The sequence below is a fragment of the Arachis ipaensis genome, chromosome B5, assembly GCF_059453495.1.
Source record: "Arachis ipaensis isolate K30076 ecotype BB chromosome B5, ASM5945349v1, whole genome shotgun sequence".
NCBI lineage: Eukaryota > Viridiplantae > Streptophyta > Magnoliopsida > Fabales > Fabaceae > Arachis > Arachis ipaensis.
The window spans coordinates 15,380,307-15,399,294 of NC_142440.1; the positions used below are offsets into that span (position 1 = coordinate 15,380,307).

An 18,988-nucleotide genomic window follows, 5' to 3' on the forward strand; every position below is an offset into this window, starting at 1 on the left:
TAGAATTTATTGATTTTTAATTCATAATTAATCAATAATATTTAAAAATATAAATTAAAAATATATTATTAAATTATTAAATTAAAAAAATTGAATTAATAATTTAAAATATTAACAAAAAATAATAAAATCTGTTAATTTTTAAATTTTTTTATATTAATAATATAATGCTTCTTCGCTTTAATTACTACTTTTCGGGCAAGTCCCTGATGAATCTCTTTAAAATGTGTATTATTGATTTATTGTGAACAAAAACAAAAGGCATGTGTGTTGAGAATTCGAATTGCTCCAGGATCCATGAAGCTTTTTCATTTTTATATGGTTGATCTCATGGTGATGGGTGTTAGTACAGTCGTGTGGGGGCGGAGTTAAAAAATCTAGAAACACACGTGTGGATTGGAGAATGAGGAGAGGACAAATAAGCTAGCTGTATCCAGAGTTTGAGGCACCTTGTTGGGACTTGAACCCTCTTTTTTTGGTGACTAAACAAGGAAAGAAACAAAGCAAAAACTATTCTAAATCCGAGCGGATGATTCGTTGGAGATCAACACTAGGCTCAGACCAAATAACATGATTAGAGTTACTCTTGGCACCATATTTAGCCATCCAATCCGCAGCTCTATTTGCTTCTCGGGACACCCATTCAACGTGAACAAGCCAAGGACGAGATAAAAGCTCCTGAATCTTGTGAACCAAATCTGTTACTTCAGATGGATACCCACTTGTAAGCTCATGCATGATGGGCAGAATGTCAAGGCAATCTGTTTCACATATAATATCCCTCAAACCGCAATCCCAAGCTAAAACCAGCCCCCTCCAAGCAGCAAATAATTCACATCTGATTATAGACCAAGGGGGAATGCTTCCAGAGCAGCCCGAGATCCAATCTCCCTTAGAATCTCTAATAATACACCCAAATCCCGCTAAATTTGAATCCATATACAAATTGGAATGCCAACAGTAATTGGAACTGGTTGTGGAACACAAACATTCCAGAGAAGTTCAAATTTACTATGTGGCTTAGCTTACATGATGCTCTACCAACTGAGACCTTTCGATTCAAGCGGCATTTAGCTTCTTCAGATATGTGTAAGAGATGTAACAAGGCGCAGGAGACTATGGAGCATTGCCTTAGAGACTGTGAACGATCAAAGGCAATCTGGTATATGTTGGATCCTAGTATCCTGGACTCGACGGCTGGTACTGCTCTTGAAGAGTGGTTTCGGAAGGCCTTGGCTAACAATGAGGCGTCCTTTGGTGCAGGGCTTTGGTGTGTATGGAGACATAGGTGCAATGACATATTCAACACTGACAACCCTTGGACAGACCATAAGGTTGTTGCCTTGGCCAGAATTACCGCCAAGGACTTACAGGTTTACAGGAATCGAAGCAATGCCTTTAGGTCTCTCCGAAATTGCCTGTGTTGGGAACCACCGGTAGGCAATAGTTTTAAAGTTAATTGTGATGCAAGCTTGTACTTGAACCCTCTTAATTCATTTGACGTCATTTATGAAAAACCAAATCGTTTATTTCTGTCCACTACTACACTTCTTGTTCCACGTCATCACCACCGTGGACCATTTTTTCTTTTTTTTTCCCAAGTATTTTACTTTACTCGCTATTTCACATTTTCCTTTGTATTTTTACATAAATTATTTTTAATATAGAAGTAAAGATTAAGGGTGTAAGTTACCGAATTGGACCAAAAATTATTGCAAACCGAACCAAAAATTATAACAACCGATTTAAAAATCGAAAAAATCAGTTTTTTTGTTTTTTCTGACAAAACCGATCGGTTCGGTTCGGTTTTCGGTTTGCTCGATAGAAACCAAACCGAACCGAAGATATGCATCTATTTCAATGTTTTAACCATTTTAACCTTTAACCTAACAACAAAAATTTTCAACCCCTAACCATTTCAATGTTTTACTCTTATTATTTTAGTTTATTGACTATTTTAAACCTCTAATTATTGTGATTCATATTTTGCTCATTAGAAATTAAAAACCGAAAAAATCGACCGAACCAAACCGCTGTTGGTTCGGTTCGATTCGGTTCGGTTGTTGTAAAAGCAACAAACCGAACGGTTGTGTGTCTGTAGGAACCGAACATATCGGTTCGGTTGGTTTTTGGTCCAAAACCGAACCGATAACACCCCTAGTAAAGATGGTGTTTTGTTTGAATGTTGATATTTGAAATATATTATATTATTGTGAAAATATTCAACATGCTTCCCTATGTGTTTTAACATGTCCTGTGTGTTGGCTGGAATGTTGCCACGTATCCAACACGCCCTTCGTGTTGCAACACGCCCCCAACGTGTTGACTTCTCACTTACAAAATTCACTCATCTGTAATTACATTCAATAATCCAATTTTTAACAAAAATACCAACATTTTTTTCATATAAAAAAATTAATAATATTTTTGTGCACTTTTTAATTTGTGTATTGAGACTGAACTAGTATTTTTCACCATTATTGATATTGTGTGTGTAATCTTTGAGTGTAAATGATAGCGAAAGACAAATCTAAGGTTCAGATTTACAGTTCTACAAATCGGAGGGTCAATATTTTTCAAATCGGATTTTTAGATTTAATTGTAACTGGAACACGTTTTTGTAGCAATCGGACGGCCAAAGACGAATGAGTGGAGATCGAATGGTGAATGCTTGATGCCCGAAATCTGAGTCTTAGATTTCACCACTTATCAATCTAATGGATAGGAGCATATCAACGATGATCGACGGTGAGGGAAGACTCCACAATTCTGACCCTCAGTTTTGCGGTCAATAACCACGTGTACCACATGCACATGGAAAGGGTGGAGTTGATAAGTAATTACACGAGGCTGTCTCTTTTTTCTATCCACATTTTTTGCATGCTCCTTTCATCTGTGACATATTCTGTTTGGAAATGAACGAATCCACCAAACACTGATACAGGATACCGGTACAAAATCTTCGATACCATCTTCGGTATATGCGGATCTATTCTTTCATAAATAACACATTTTAATTCTTCAAATGGTATTGTAAAAGGAACAATAACATCACATGGATTCTTGCATACAAAATTTACTTCCTCAGGTGTTTGTAATAATATCTAACAATGATAATATAATTTTAACATAATTCTATCTTCCGTTATTTTTTTAAAACGGTGTCTCTTATCTCATCATTAGTTCAAAGTTGCAAAAGTTAAAAGGAAACAAAGTGAACGCAGTGAGAGAACAAAAACAAAAGAAAATAAATTGAAGAAGATCAAGTTTGTGCAAACAAGAAGTGGAGTTATATATATTACAAATCTAACCCTCAGTTTTTAATTTCAATGAATTAAAATTTTTCTTAATTCAAAAAATTGACCCACAGATTTCAATTTTGCATTTTATGATTTTTTTTTCAAAACTTACCCTCCGATTTGCTCTATTTAAAAAAAAAGTCTGAATCTACACAAATCAAAGACACCGATATATATACTCCCTAATTTAACTCTTACATTTCTCAAATTTGACCCTCAGTTTTTTTATCCCTGTAAAATTGAGGTTCTAATTTGTATTTTTCAATTTACAAAAAAGATCAACTCCATATTCTTCAAAAACACAGTAACTTTTCATATCCAAGTATAATACGTCCTCCAAATTCATAACTAAAAAAATAGCCTATTTTTGTGATAATTTTTTTAACAAATATCTTAAAAGTATTATATATTTTATTCTTAATAAATCTTTAATATAAAGTTTCTTTTATCATTCTAAACAATAATATTAATAATATAAAAAAATATAAATAAATAAATGTATATGCAATAAATTTAAACTAATTTTTTAGATTTTAAAAAATATTTTTTTAGTATTTGCATCACGCACGTCATTTGTCTTCTTCTTTTTTTCTCTTTTTCTTTCTCTCTTTCTTCACCAAATTCGCACCCGCGCTATCTATCACCTTCTTGTCCATCGCACACCGCACAGTCCCGCTTATCACTTGTGCACTAGTCGTCCGTCGGCAGCTGCTTAGATTTTGGATGATTCTTTTTCCTAAGTTTTGAAAATATCTTTTTAAACATTTTAGATGTTTTTTCTTATGTTTTAGATGGTTTTTCTTTTTAGGTTTTGGATTACTTTTTTAATAATTTTGGATGTTCTTTTTTTAATATTTTTGGGTGTGTCGCTTTTGTTAAGTTTTGGATTTTTTCAATGATTTTGTATATTTTTTGTTAGGTTTTAGATGTTCATTTTGTTACGTTTCAGATATTTTTTTTATTAGGTTTTGAATATTCGTTTTACAATGATTTTAGATATTTTTTTAATTTAGTTTTGGATGTTTATCATGACAATTTGAATTCACGTTCTCTCCAAAAAAAAAATACAAAAAATATCCCAAATCATTTTTTTTAATGGACTTTTTTTACTAATTGACGGTAGTTGACAATTTTTTTAGTTGATTATTTAACAAAATTGATATAAAATTTATTTGAAAAGTAAAAAAAATATTAAATTTTGTAATAATAAAATACTAAAATCATTCCCTACTAATAATCAAAATCATTTTATGTTTATTAAAAATGATATTTATTTGTATATTTATTTTTTGTATTTTATCATATAAGTTACAATTTTTTATCTTTTTCATTTTTTATCGATTATTTTTAACATAGAAAACAAAAACTTTATAAAAAAAATACTCAAATATAATTAATATATATATATATATATATATATATATAATATTTTTTATTTTTATATTTAGGAGTAATAAAATTAAACGAACACGAATCACAGTATAAAAAAGAGGTTCTCTTAAAAATTTTTAGTACCTAATTCTCCCAAGATTTGGGTAAACACCTCAGAGTTAATATCGGATACATCAAGACATCCAGAAAGACGACTCAAGATATTATTAAAATAATTCAAAAGAAGTTTGTCGGTTGGAAGGAGTCCCTGCTAAATAAGGCGAGAAGGCTTTGCCTAGTTAAATCACTTATGACTTCTATTTCAATTTATAACATGCAGATTTCTCTTCTTCTGAAATATGCTTGCGATAAGATAGATTCCTTGATATAAGACAGTTTTTGTGGAAAGGCAAAGAGAATGAAAAAGAGTTGCCTCTAGTTAAGTGGGAGGTGGCTATAACTCTTAAAAGGACAGGAGGATTGGTTGTTCGGAATACTTACTGTGCAAGCACGACGCTTCTTAGCAAACTGATTTGGGATTGTCTCAATAATAATGATGAGAAATTATGGGTGTAGATTATGAAGCATAAATATCTTTGAAATCCTACCAATCTAGACAACAACTGTAGATATAATTCTTTGGCTACTTGAAAGAACATTGTTAGAGCTTATGATTCTCTTAAGAAAAGACTTCGATGAAATGTTGGGAATTTGCATCAATCAGTTTGATATGATGAGTGGACTCCTTTTGAAGAGTTCTGCAATCTTGTTTTTTATGTGCACATTTCTAAGTCAAGTATTGTAATAGCTGGTTTATGGAGGGATGGATCTTGAAAGGTTGATAGATTTACTACGCCACTTTCTCATGAGATCAAGTAGTTTATTCGTTGTATGAGCCATCCTAAGATGGCGAAGATGGAGCCAAAGTGAAACTGGTGGCCTGCAGCAACAAAAAATTATAATGCAAAAGAGGACTATAGATTATTAAAGAACAAATTGAATTAGAATGTCAATAGCAACTGGAACTGGCTGTGAAATTCGAATATTCCTGAAAAGATCAAATTAACCATGTGACTTGGTCTTCATAATGCTTTTCCAACTAAGGTTTTTCGGTTTAGGCGTCACTTAGCTACTTCAGATATGTGCCCGAGATGCAATGAGGTGCAAGAAACTATAGAGCATTGTCTGAGAGACTCTGTGAGATCTGTAAAATTCTAAAAATTAATAAATATTTAACTAATAAGTTAATTATGAGGCCAAGAAATCAGGAGATTAAATTTTATATTTCAGAGAAGTAAAAAAATTTAGAATGCGTATTAAAACACTAATTTTAAAGATATTGATCCAAAATCGGGTTGAACCAGTTAGGCCCAATATATATAACCTCATAACAGCCACTCCTTGCCTTCATTCATGAAACTCACGCTGAGGAAGAGAAGAAAAATGCAAAGCCCTAACCTCCATCCCAACTCAATCTTTTTTTTTCCATAATTTTCAATTCGGAGCTCCGATCGTCATACCGTTTGCGGCCACACGACTGTCTCGTTGAACTCTTCAAATCCATCTAAACAAAGTGGGGTACTCTGGTGCGAGATATAGCTGAGTTCTATCCAATTTCTCTGTGGATAAAGGTTAAATATATATGAAGTTGATGTCAAATTGGTGAAATAAAGTGCTTGAATTGGAACTTTGGTGGTTGGAAGCTTGCCAAGTGGACTTTGGAGGCTTGAAAACTTGTGGAAACATGGTCTTGAGGTGTTTTGTTGTTTGGGAGAAAAACGGTCAAGGTATGATTTTGGTTTCCTGTAGTTAATCTATAATGTTACGTGAAAACTTAGGCTAGTTGTCATAGGATAGGCTTGAATGTTCGGAATTGTTGGATTTGGCAAATTAAAATTGTATAAATGTGATGCTGATGGTGATTGGTGAATTTGGTAGAAATATGTATGAAAATTGCTTGAAAGAATTGATGAATTTAGGTGTTGAAGTGATTGTGAATTGGATATTGAGTATGTGATATTGTGCAATAATAATCGGTGTCGGATTGGTTGGTTTTGGATTGGAAATTTTGAAAAATTAGAGGTTTTGAATCTTTGGTAAAAACTGAATTTTTGACCAACTTCGGCGAGCTATAACTTAGTTTTCGAACCCCCAAATCTTGTGAAACTTGTTTTGAATAAAAATTAATTTTGAGAAGTTTATAACGTTCGAAGAATAGAATGAAAATAATTTTTAATAAAAAAATTATGCGCGTCGAAAGTTTGGTGTGAAAAACTAGTTTTTCTGAACTTCACAGCTTTTTGGGCAATCTAATATGGTTGTGCACGCGATAGTTTCACGCAATGTAAGTTTTAGGCTCTATCACACATTCGTGTAACAAAACACGGCTGGATACGTGACATTTTCAATTTTACACTCATGCGTATGCAAAAACGTGCATGCGTACGTGCAACCTTTCTTCTGCTCAAAATATTCGTGTACACGTCAGGAAGCTCGCGTACGCATGACCCTTGTTTTGCTTAAAATTATTATTTTTGAGTTTTCAACTATTCATCTAGCTTTCAAAACCTATGTAAATCTTGCTTAAGGTCTGATATCTAGTTTTTAGCCTTTGGAGTAAGTGTGAACATGTTGAAGGAGTTAAATTGAGATTGAAGGAGATTGTGAAGTAAAAAATTGAGTTAAAGATGAGCTGATAATGCTCAACGAGTTATGTGATGAGGACGATTATGATATTGTTGAATGAGATGATGGTGATGGCAATCAAGTGTGTATTTAAGAACATTTATGATGTTGAGAAATGAGGAAGAATGAAGTTGATTGAGTGATAATGAGTTAAGGTTAATGTTTGAGACATCTGGGCAGTAAGTAAGGATTGTAGTTCGTCCCACTTGCTCCAAGTTAGTAATTGAAACACTTGGACAGTAGTAAGGGTTGTGGTTCGTCCCAATTATTCCGGGTTGAGTTTGGAAACACCCGCCTAGGTAGTACATATGAGTAATGGTTCGTTCCACATGCTCTGGGTTAAGCGGGAAGTATGCAAGGGTGGTGGTTTAGTTCCACTTGCTTCACGATGTGGTGTTTCTGTCCAGGGTTCGCTACTGGACATGTTGAGTTTGGCTGTATAACCGACAGATGATATCATCGGTCATAGGGCACGCATGCATCATATGCACTTGTATATTTTATTTGAGTATGCATTTGTTTTTTGCTTGCCTAATTGCTTATCTGTAATTAACTGCTACTTGTTCTATTTGTTGTATCTGTTCTATATTTGTGTTTTCCTTGTCTGTCTTGTTTGTGTTTGTTTCTGAGAGATCCCGCTAGCGGTTGGAGGAGGCGCTGATGGTTGTTTCACTTGGTGATTTGGAGGTTTGCAAAGAATGGGAAATAAAGTGTTGGACTAGAATCCTTAGATGTAGTCACCATGTTTCTGGTTTAGTGAAACTCTAGGATTTAAATGGGTTGTTACAGTTTTGGAACGCCTCTGGCTTTCCGAAACATTATTTATTATCTACACGGGCACTTTCACCATACTGAGAATCCCTGATTCTCATTCCATACATATTCTATTGTTTTTCAGATGCAGGACGTCAGGCACCTCGTTGAGCGTGATGGAGGCTCTGTTGAAGTGAAGATCTACTTTGGGATTTTTATGCTTTGTATTTCATATATATATATATAGGTTCTCCACTTGTATATATTTGTATTTTGTCTCTTTTAGAGGTTGACTTGGAGAAACATGATTTATATTTTATATTTTGGTAAACATTATATATATATATATATATATATATACTCTGGCCGGCCTTTACTTCGCAGGTCAAGTTTGGAGCTTGTTATTTATATCTTTGACACTCTATATCATATGTATATTATCCTTCCATACGCTGTTATCTATTCTTCTATGCTTAACCGTTTCGAGTGTGATGCGAGTTTCGAGTTTTATTTTGCTCAACTTTCTTTAAGGCTCCTAATTAAACTTCTTTTTATATATGCCTACGTACGCATTTTTCTTTTAGAGGTCGTAATACCTCACCACCTCTGATTTACGAACTTAAGTGTAAAATTCTGTGTGGTAATGTGTTACAAGATCTAAGGCAGTTTGTCAAATGTTAGATCATCTTATCATGGACTTAGCTACTGGTACCTCTCTTAAAGATTGGTTTCGGAAGATCATACATGATAATGAGGTACTCTTTAGTTTGGAGTTTTGGTGGGTATGGCAACATAGGTGTAACGATATTTTTAATCTTGAAAATAAATTGTCAGTCTACAAGGTTGTTGCGTTGGCAAGGAATACCGCCAATGATTTACCATTATATATGAGTAGAAGCACGTCTTTTAGAACTCTCAAGAATCGGTTATGTTGGGAATAACCAGCAAATAATAGTTTTAAAGTTAATTGTGATGCAAGTTTGTTTTTTAATTTGAATTTAACAAGATTTGGGTGTATTATTAGATATTCTAATGATAATTGAATTTCGGGTTGTTTTGGAAGTTCTCCCCCTGATCTATTGTCAGATGTGAGCTTTTTGCTGTTTGAAGGGGTCTTTTTTTAGATTGGGATTGTGTGGATTACACGATATTATGTGTGAAACGGATTGCCTTAATCTCTTACACCTCATGCATGATTTTAATTACTAGTGGGTTTCATTATGAAGTTATTGATATGATTTGGTGCACAAGATTTAAGAGCTTCTATCTCGTCCTTAGTTTGTTCATTTTGAATGGGTAGTCTAAAAAGCTAATAGAACTACGAATTGGATGGCTAAATATAGAATTAAGAGTAATACTAATCATGTTATTTAGTTTGAGTCTAGAGTTAATCTTCAGCAAATTATTCATTCTGATCTAGGATAGCGTTTTGCTTTGTCTATTTTTGTATGTTTAAACACCAAAAAAAAAATTACTCGTATAAAATATTTTTATAAATATACTAATTAATATATATTATATTAAATAATTAAATTATGTATGTGTATATATATGAAATGAAAACTAATGAGTTATAGCTCAAATGACATAGTCTTTTCATACTCATTTAAGAGGTTGTGGGTTCGCCAATGAGTAATAGCTCAAATGGCATAGTCTCTCCATACTCAATTAAGAGGTTACAGGTTCGAGTCTCATATCTTTGGTAAAAAAAATAATAATAAAAAAAAAAAATAAAAAAAAAGGTTGCGACTATGTCTTCTAATTAATTATTAATAAATACATGTATCTCTCTCTAATATGCAAAATGCAACTGATTTTCCTAGAGAGAGAAAGGGGGATGCGGAATTAATAGTTCCGTGTGTTGGGTTGTGTGTAATCCACTTGGCATAAGTTTGAGCTGTGGACAGCTGGTTTACACGAACCAAGTACTATACACTCTTTGCAGCTTCTCCAGGGGAGAAGAATTGAACCTCTCATACTTCAATTCTTCCAGTTTATTTTTTCAGTTTTTCTTGTCATTCATGTATTCATGCGGGTGTTGTGTGTCGTTTAATTCGTTTTCCTCTACCCAGCAACCGCCACTGTCTTTGTATCATGTATGTATTATCAATAAAATCATGTCACGTGAATATATTTAATTATTTAATTTTAGACAACATATTATATTATAAATAACAATTTAGTATTTACTCCCGTATCGCAATCGGGTATGCAGATAAATCAAATTGAACAACATGGGTACAAGTCAACATTGTTATTTTATGATTTGAGGATGCGCATTTGCAGTGCCTCGTGTTATAGCATGTACGATGTTACACCCAAATAAAAATGAAGTTAATGTAAGCTTGTGGATGTTGATGTAAGCTTGTGGATATTATTATTATCTGTCATGATGAAATTTTTCTATAGTAATAATTGACAAAGAGAAAGCTCGCATTTATTTATTTCTTGACTGATGGAGCACGCTATTTACTATTCTTAACTCCTTGAACAAAAATAATGACATATAAGAAGAAGAATTGATAATAATATGATGACCCATCATACGATTCCAAGTCTGACGTGATTTCAATCGGTTTAGTAGGAATTTAATTAGCTTTTTTTTTACATTGGATGAATGGTTTAATTTAAATTATAGGTTTAAATTTGAATACCCTATTCGCAGTACGTCGATTCAGTATCAAAAAATGTATTTTTGTCGGCGTTTTCGCCGAAGGAAAAAGTTGCTTCTACGTCTGGATCCGAATAATTTTTTCTCGAGTTGCCGAGAATTGTGGTGGCTGCATCGAGAGCAATGTTCTTCGCGCCACGAGCGAGAAGAGAAGAGACGCTGCAAGTTCAGAACTGGAATAAGAACAACCACGTGGGGACGTATAAGACCAAGCGCAAAGCTGGAATTTCTTGGCTCAGTATCGTAGGATAGGATTAAAGTGATTTTATAAAATTGATTTTGAATATAAGTGAGTTTGTGTCAATATAATTTATGTTTGACAATTTTATATTAAAATTGATTTTAATAAAATAAAATTGTTTGAATAATATTAATTAAAATCACTTTTAGATAGATAATTAGTTAATTATTAAAAAAATATAATATTAAATTATAATATTATTTTTTAGTATATTTAATCCTCTTTTATACTTCTTTTAGTATATTTTTTATAAAATTCTATTTTAGTTTGTTATAATTTTTAATAAAAATTAATATTTATTTATTAAATTAAAAATAACATATAAAATAATATATTTTAGTACTTTTTATGAGTATTCTCAATAATCTTATTTTGTTTACTGTTTTGGATTCTAACTTTTTACTAATTATATTTTTTTATTATGTATGATTAATTTTTTATTTAATTTATCATTTTTAATAGGAACAATGATACATATTATAACAAATTAGAATAATAAACAATGAACAAGAATTATAATAATAAATTTTACAATGTCAAATAAAAAAATATTCTATAATTTTTTTAGTATTCTCAGTATTTTTTTATTTAGTATTATTTTAGACAGTAAAATTTTATTACTTATGATTCCATTGTTATGTATGATTAGTTTTTTATTTAATAAGATCAATAATTCATATTATAATAGAATTACAATAACAAATTTAATAAAAAAATCAAAATATAAAAAAAATACTAAAAATTAAAAAAAATTAAAATATTTGAAATGATTTTGAACAAATATGAAAATTCGTTTGGAGAAAACTAATAATGATCATCAAAGGTGAATTCATGTTGAAGTGAACGTAAAAGTAACAATTTTTTTTTGTTTCTATTAAACGCGCTTTTAAGCTGTAAATCACTCCTGCGTTGAGAAAAAAAAGATTGTCAAATATAAAAAAATAGACGTTCAAAGAACTTCAACGCACTTTTATTCTTCAAACGGGTTTGCCAAACACACCCTAAATTATTGGGAGAATGGTGATGACGTAGGAAGAAGGAGACAAGGACGGTGATGCTTGTGATGACGGTGACACAGGCAGTTGTAATAAATATGTATGAGAGTTGGAGAAGAATTTGAGCAGTAATAAAGAAGTTAGAGATTAGAATAAGTTAGGCTACGCTAAGAAAAGTAATTTAAAATTTTTAAGTAATTTTTTAAGATTTGAATAATTTTGTGGCATTAAATCTATCTTTTATAGATAAAATTTTAATTTTTTTGTTTGTAAGTAAATTTATCAATATATTTATGAGTAGAAATAGTAATTTATTTTAAATTTATTCTACATCTAAACACGTTAATGTTTAGGGTAAAAAACGTTATTAAGCCATGGGAGGAAATAATTTACGCAATTCAGCCAAAATGAATTCTGATATACCATTCCACCAAATATGATTTTTATATAATTCGAATCAATAACATTCTAATTATATTTACACCTAATTCGAATTGAATCACATCGAATTACTCCCAAACAATATTCGAACGTAGTTCGAATCAAATTGTATCGAATTTTGCATGCATAGTTGGAGTTATATTAACTCGAATTACTTGGAGCACGTGGCCTAGGTTAGTTCGAATCAAATTGATTCGAATTACTCACATTTCGAATCAAATGGCTAATTACACATTGTACAATAAGATACTAGAAAAAATACTATATAATATAAAAAATATATACTAAAAGAAGTATAAAATAAGATTATAATAAATTAACTTTAGTATAAAATTATTAAATATAAATTAATTTTAACTCCTATTAGTACATTGAATTAAAAATAACATATAAAAATGTACTTGTATTTATTAAATTTTAATAAACATATAAAAATTAATGACTTTTTAAATATTTTTTTATAATAGGAGTACATTTTTATATACTTTAAATACTTTGTATAAAAATGTACTTGTATTTATCATACAAAAATAAGGTGTTGTGCCAATATAATAACATTATAACATTTTAAATCAATTTTTTTTCAGGATTGTAGATTAAAAGCAGCACATGAAAAAGTATTATTGGTATTTTAAAGCTAACTTAATTAAGAAAGATAGAACTGTATTTTTTAGGATTTTATATACATAATTAGGCTAATTTTTTTAATATTGATCAAAATGTGTGTTACACTATATTATTTGGTTTCAAGTAAGTTTTACTCTACTATATTTTTATTTTTTTTACTTTTCAAAAGACACAAATCTAAAAAATTTTATAAATTAATTTTAAAAAAAATATCATTGACGTTTTATAAAATTTTGTAGATTTGTGTCTTTTGAATTATAAAATTTTATAAAATGTCAATGATATTTTCTTTTAAATTAATTTATAAAATTTTTTAGATTTGTGTCTTTTGAAAAGTAAAAAAAAAAAAATATAGTAGAGTAAAACTTACTTGAAATCAAATAATATAGTGTAACACACATCTTTGATTATTAAAAAAAATTAGCCTAATTATGTACATAAAATCCTAAAAAATACAGTTTTATCTTTTTTAATTAAGTTAGCTTTAAAATACCAATAATGCTTTTTCATGTGCTGCTTTTAATCTAAAATCCTAGAAAAAAATTGATTTAAAATGTTATAATGTTATTATATTGGCACAACACTTTATTTTTGTATGATAAATATAAGTACATTTTTATACAAAGTATTTAAAGTATATAAAAATGTACTCCTATTATAAAAAAATATTTAAAAAGTCATTTTTATATGTTATTTTTAATTCAATGTACTAATAGGAGTTAAAATTAATTTATATTTAATAATTTTATACTAAAGTTAATTTACTATAATCTTATTTTATACTTCTTTTAGTATATATTTTTTATATTATATAGTATTTTTTCTAGTATCTTATTGTACAATGTGTAATTAGCCATTTGATTCGAAATATGAGTAATTCGAATCAATTTGATTCGAACTACCCTACCCTAGGCCACGTGCTCCAAGTAATTCGAGTTAATATAACTCGAACTATGCATGCAAAATTCGATACAATTTGATTCGAACTACGTTCGAATATTGCTTGGGAGTAATTCGATGTGATTCAATTCGAATTAGGTGTAAATATAATTCGAATTTTATTGATTCGAATTATATAAAAATCATATTTGGTGGAATGGTGTATCAGAATTCATTTTGGTTGAATTGCGTAAATTATTTCCTCCCATGGCTTAATAACGTTTTTTAACCTAATGTTTAAATATATATAAAAAAAGTCAAAACTACAATTATTTTAAAATTAATAGAATAATATCTATGGACGGTTTTTAACAAAGTTGTGTGTATTTTTCAGAAACCGGGTTCATGATAAAATGTAATTTTAGGTTCTATCCTGCTACTACAACTTTTTAGAAGTAGGGGGCAAAAAGGCGGTTTTGAATTGTAGTCAGATAATTACAAATTTTTAAATTAGATTAGTCAAGTTTTAAGTGATTTGATTTAGATGCTGCTGTATAGATGACTAAACTACAATTAAATATATAAGTTCATAATATATATATAAATGTTCAAATGGAACAATAAAATAGTAGAAGGGTAGGAATAACTTGATGTATGGTGGAAGCTGAATATGCTAGTATTACCACAACTTACATACGTTTAGTAAAAGGGAAGCTAAATTATCCATTATCCTTATCTGTTGTATATAGGATCTTGTGCGAAAGATAGACATAACAAGTTAACAACTCTCAAGTTGACTTTTCGTCGTGTCATGTAATAATTTCCATGATTCGATCGTTTACTTTTTGCCGATCCTACTTGGTTTCAATCTTCGTCTGTACATTTTTATCAGCTTATGCTTTGTACTTACACAATTTGCTACCTGGTAATAGATCTATTATTACTTCTCAATTACAGATTGATTCAAACTTAAGTTGGTAAAATTATATATAGAGCGATAACACATACGATCGACAAAACAAAAAGTAGTAAAACAGAACATAAATTAAAAGTAGAGAAAATATTAATAGAACAAATCAACGATGTAATCAATTAGTAAAAACTCCACTTTAGTTTTTGCCTAGTGATGGAAATAAAAATGTGAAAAGATTTACAAGGATACACCAACCAAAAAATAAAGAGCAATATTAACACAAAAAGTACAAATTTCGGCTATACAGAGTAAGGACATGGGCAGTGGGCACCGAAGCCCGCCACCGCCTTATTCCCATTTACAGTTAACCGAACCCGTGACTGAGAGTTCTGGTGGTCCAGTGCAGAATAGAGCACACTAGTTCTTCTCACGGTTCAGGCTATCCCAAAGCAACGCGCACTGCCTTCTGGCGAATCCCACGCGCTGCTTTTCGAGGTCGTAAATAACCTCAAAGCCCTGCTGCTGGTAATTCCCAAGCGTGGCCCCGGGCCCACCACTTAACTCAGAATCATCACCACCGTTCATCAGCATCATGCACCCCACTCTTCTTTTCGTCGTGGCTCCATCTTCACCGTACAAAAACTCGTAGAAGTAGTTCCTTCTAGGCAGCACCACACTCGAATCATTCCCCGCAAAACGCAACGTCACCGCCGGAACCTGGGCCACAGTGTCCAAGTAATAACATGGGCCCAGGCCCGTTTTCCCCTCCACCTCACTCGCCCGCTTGTGAATTCGCCCCACTCGCCGGTCGAACTCAGCCACCACCGAGTTATACAAACTCGCCGGCAACATCGTGAACGTCGTCCCGGAATCAACTACAACACCACCACTCCCTGTTGCGTCCACCTTCCTCAGTATCTCCGGCGCCGGAATATCCCTCTTCCCGACTGAGATTCCAGCGAGCCCGACGGAGTAAAAGTACGGGTGCTTCGGGTTCCGAAGCAGGGACGTGTACACGAACTCACCGTGTTCGTCCCCGCCGTCGCGACGGCCGAGAATGAGTGGACTCGGGCGACGAATTCGATCGCCGTCGAAAGAATGAGATACCAAACAGTATGAGAATCGATTACCGAGCTGAGGTGAGAAGGTGGCTAACTGGGCCGGAAAAGAGAGCAAACCACGGCCGAAACCAGCGACGCCGGTGGGCTCACCGAGGGTAGTGTGGGCGCAACCGAAGGTGAAGTTCTTGAGAACGAGAGAAGACATAGAGAGTGTGTGGCGATAGAGGTTTGCGATTAAGCTTCCGTCGCCGTAAGCGTAGTAGAATGGCGGACACGCCGATGAACTGCAATCAGAAGTTTCTATGGCGTCTAAGGGGCAACGTGCCATTGCGCAGAGGTCGGAGGATGACGTGGAGGAGTGGGCCGCGGAGCATGCAGGGGACTGGCATGACACTGCGTGGGCCCGTGTGATGTTTGGTGGCCTGCTTGGGCCTGGGCTGGGCTTTCCCTCGCAGAGTATGCACTCGAAGGGGGCACAGGGGAACCAGACAAGGTCGCTGCCTGTGTCCATGTAGAGGGTTATGGGATGGGCCTGGGCCGGGCCAGAGCCCAGGGTGAAGGACAAGGTGTAGTCGCTTCCGGGGGAGAGAGGAAGGGAAACTTGGTGGTGGCGATGACGTTGGCGTTGGTGGTGGAAGCGGACGGCGGAACGGGTGGAGGTGGATTTGAGGAGGTTGTGGGTACTGTTGAATTGCTCTTTGGAGATTGAGTGTGTGAGGGGCAATACAAGTGTCTGTGATGATGATGATGGAACCCAAATGAAGATAAGAATGAACCAGAGAAGCTCAAGCTTCATTGCTGAAGATGCCATTGCTCTTCACTTTTCAGGCAGAGAATGAAATTTTGATTTTCAAATTAATTGAGACTCAGACTTACGAGAAGGACGGGTTTTATAATGGAATTCATTACTGATGGTACGAAGTTGCCGCTTCTGCGGACTTAGGACAATGTTATTATCCCAATTAATCAGTATTCAATAGTGATATACTATAATACTTTAATGTCTTTTAAGGGTGTAAGTATATTGATGTTAATGTGGAAGGGTGATAGCTATTTTGTTGATGGTTTTGCTGCCAACAGGTTTTGTTTAGGACAGTCATTTTTTGATTTGCTGTTTTCACCTTCCTTTAGTGGTTCCAATTTTCCAATCCAAGGAATGTTAAATCTTTTTAAAAGAAGAAAAATAGTTCAATTGGCCACTTGGCATAGTTAAATTAACTAAATCCAAATTTCATGCTTCAACGGAAACATATTAGTCTCTTCAATATATCTCATAAAATTGTCGACCAATTAACTTCCATATTTTATTTCAGTTGAAAAATGCTAATCAGCATTTGTGATGAATTAACTGTACAAAATGATGTTTAGCCTTTTCATTGATTAGGTTAAAGTCCTATTCTCATAGATAAGTGAAAGACTCAACTATTTTTAGTTGTTTATTTTTCGAAATACTAATAAATAAAATAAAAGGTAAAATAAAAGGAAACGTGGAAAATGCAATCAACGTCAAAATTGACTGCGATGTGCGAACCAATACATTGGAGACGTCTAGCAAGATTGCAAAGAACAGAGAAAGCGCTCAAAGCAACGTAGTTATCAAGTCAATCAGGGTCAGAGTTCAATTATTTTCATGTATTAACTTAACCTAATGACGTATATTGGTCAAAATCAACTTTTCTTCCATTTCATTTCAAAATTTGTCTTCCCTGCCAACCTTTTCATTTCTTTTCCAATAACCTTTTGGTAGGTGTTTTATTTTAGAATTTGATTTTTTAAAAAGAATGTTCGGTTAATATTTTTAACAATAGTGAAAAATCATTAATATTAATTCTAATATAAGGTAAAAATTTGATAAATTTGACTAAATCATCATCTAATAGTTCTTAGCTATCAATTTTAGACGAAGATAACTATATGTGAATAATAAAAAAATTTTGGTTATCTAATATTTTTTTTAAATACTGTGCATTCTAAAAATTAATGACTAAATTAATTAGGTAATTTTATTTTTGATGTATATATTACATGATTATTTAATTTTAATGCAATTTTTTTATACAGTGAATGTGTACAAATGAGAAGAGTAGACAAAAGATAATATAGCTAAAACGAGAATATAACACATCAAATGACGAAAACATATTTACCAAAAAAAAAAAAAAAGAAGGATGAATCATATCATTGAAAGCGAGGTATCATTCACAAGGAATAAATTGTTCTACTAACAAGCATGAAGCATCATTAAAAACACGTATATAATATTAGTTATCGAACAAATTAAACCCGTCAAGATCATCATGGAGTGGTCTAAAGCCATTGATTGAGAGACACACCACATAATGTAACTAAAATAATAGACACCCTACACCCTCAACGCGGAGATGCAAATAATGGCTTTCTAAAATTGCTATATATGCGTCCTACCAACTTAATTGGGTCGCTTTCATTGCATTAGTGGAGGTTAGCCATTTGAGTCTAATAACATATAGTTTTCCCTTGCTTTAGTTCCTCACGCTTTGGTTCCACTAAAGCTTACGTGAGTATAATATCCATTCTTTCCTTTCATTATAGTTGGATTTGGTATCCACAGCTATTGAAATTAAAGAACTTATTATTATTTATAATTCTTGTGATGCTAATGTGGTCAACAGCAGAATAACACAACCACAAGATTGGCTGCTTTGGCCATACAGTATGAAAGACCGAAAGGCATCTAATGTTTATTGACTCATTACCTAATGGATGGAATTGGAGGGTACACCAATCCTATAAAGTAGATATCCATTGTTTGCTTCTGCCCAAAAATGTCAACTAGCATTTATAAGGGGTTAAGGAGATGAGGAATTTTTGCTACAAAGTATAGGAACTAGATTAAAAGTTTAATTTATAATGCTTCCAAGGGTAGTAGAGGACGACTAGAAAGGGATTCGGCGATGTAGGTGAATATATAGACAATTCACAAGCTTTTAAGAATCAATTATTGTGTAGGCCAATCTCGACTTAATCCAACTCATCTGGTCATTTTGGAATGGTCTTGAAGTCATTTCCCGCA

The 18,988-nt window shown here is 32.6% G+C and overlaps 1 protein-coding gene across 1 annotated transcript; it reads right to left on the reverse strand.

The window, feature by feature from the left end:
• Positions 1 to 15,025: 15,025 nt before the first annotated feature.
• On the reverse strand, positions 15,026 to 17,115 carry LOC107643041 (Eukaryotic aspartyl protease family protein). The gene has a single exon (XM_016346576.3). It carries the CDS (start codon positions 16,745 to 16,747, stop codon positions 15,293 to 15,295), a length of 1,455 nt encoding a protein of 484 aa, XP_016202062.1. The 5' UTR covers positions 16,748 to 17,115; the 3' UTR covers positions 15,026 to 15,292.
• Positions 17,116 to 18,988: the final 1,873 nt, after the last annotated feature.

Bases quoted from the DNA above. Each gene is read 5' to 3' on its own strand.
- LOC107643041 (XM_016346576.3), bottom strand. From the start codon at position 16,747: ATGGCATCTTCAGCAATGAAGCTTGAGCTTCTCTGGTTCATTCTTATC.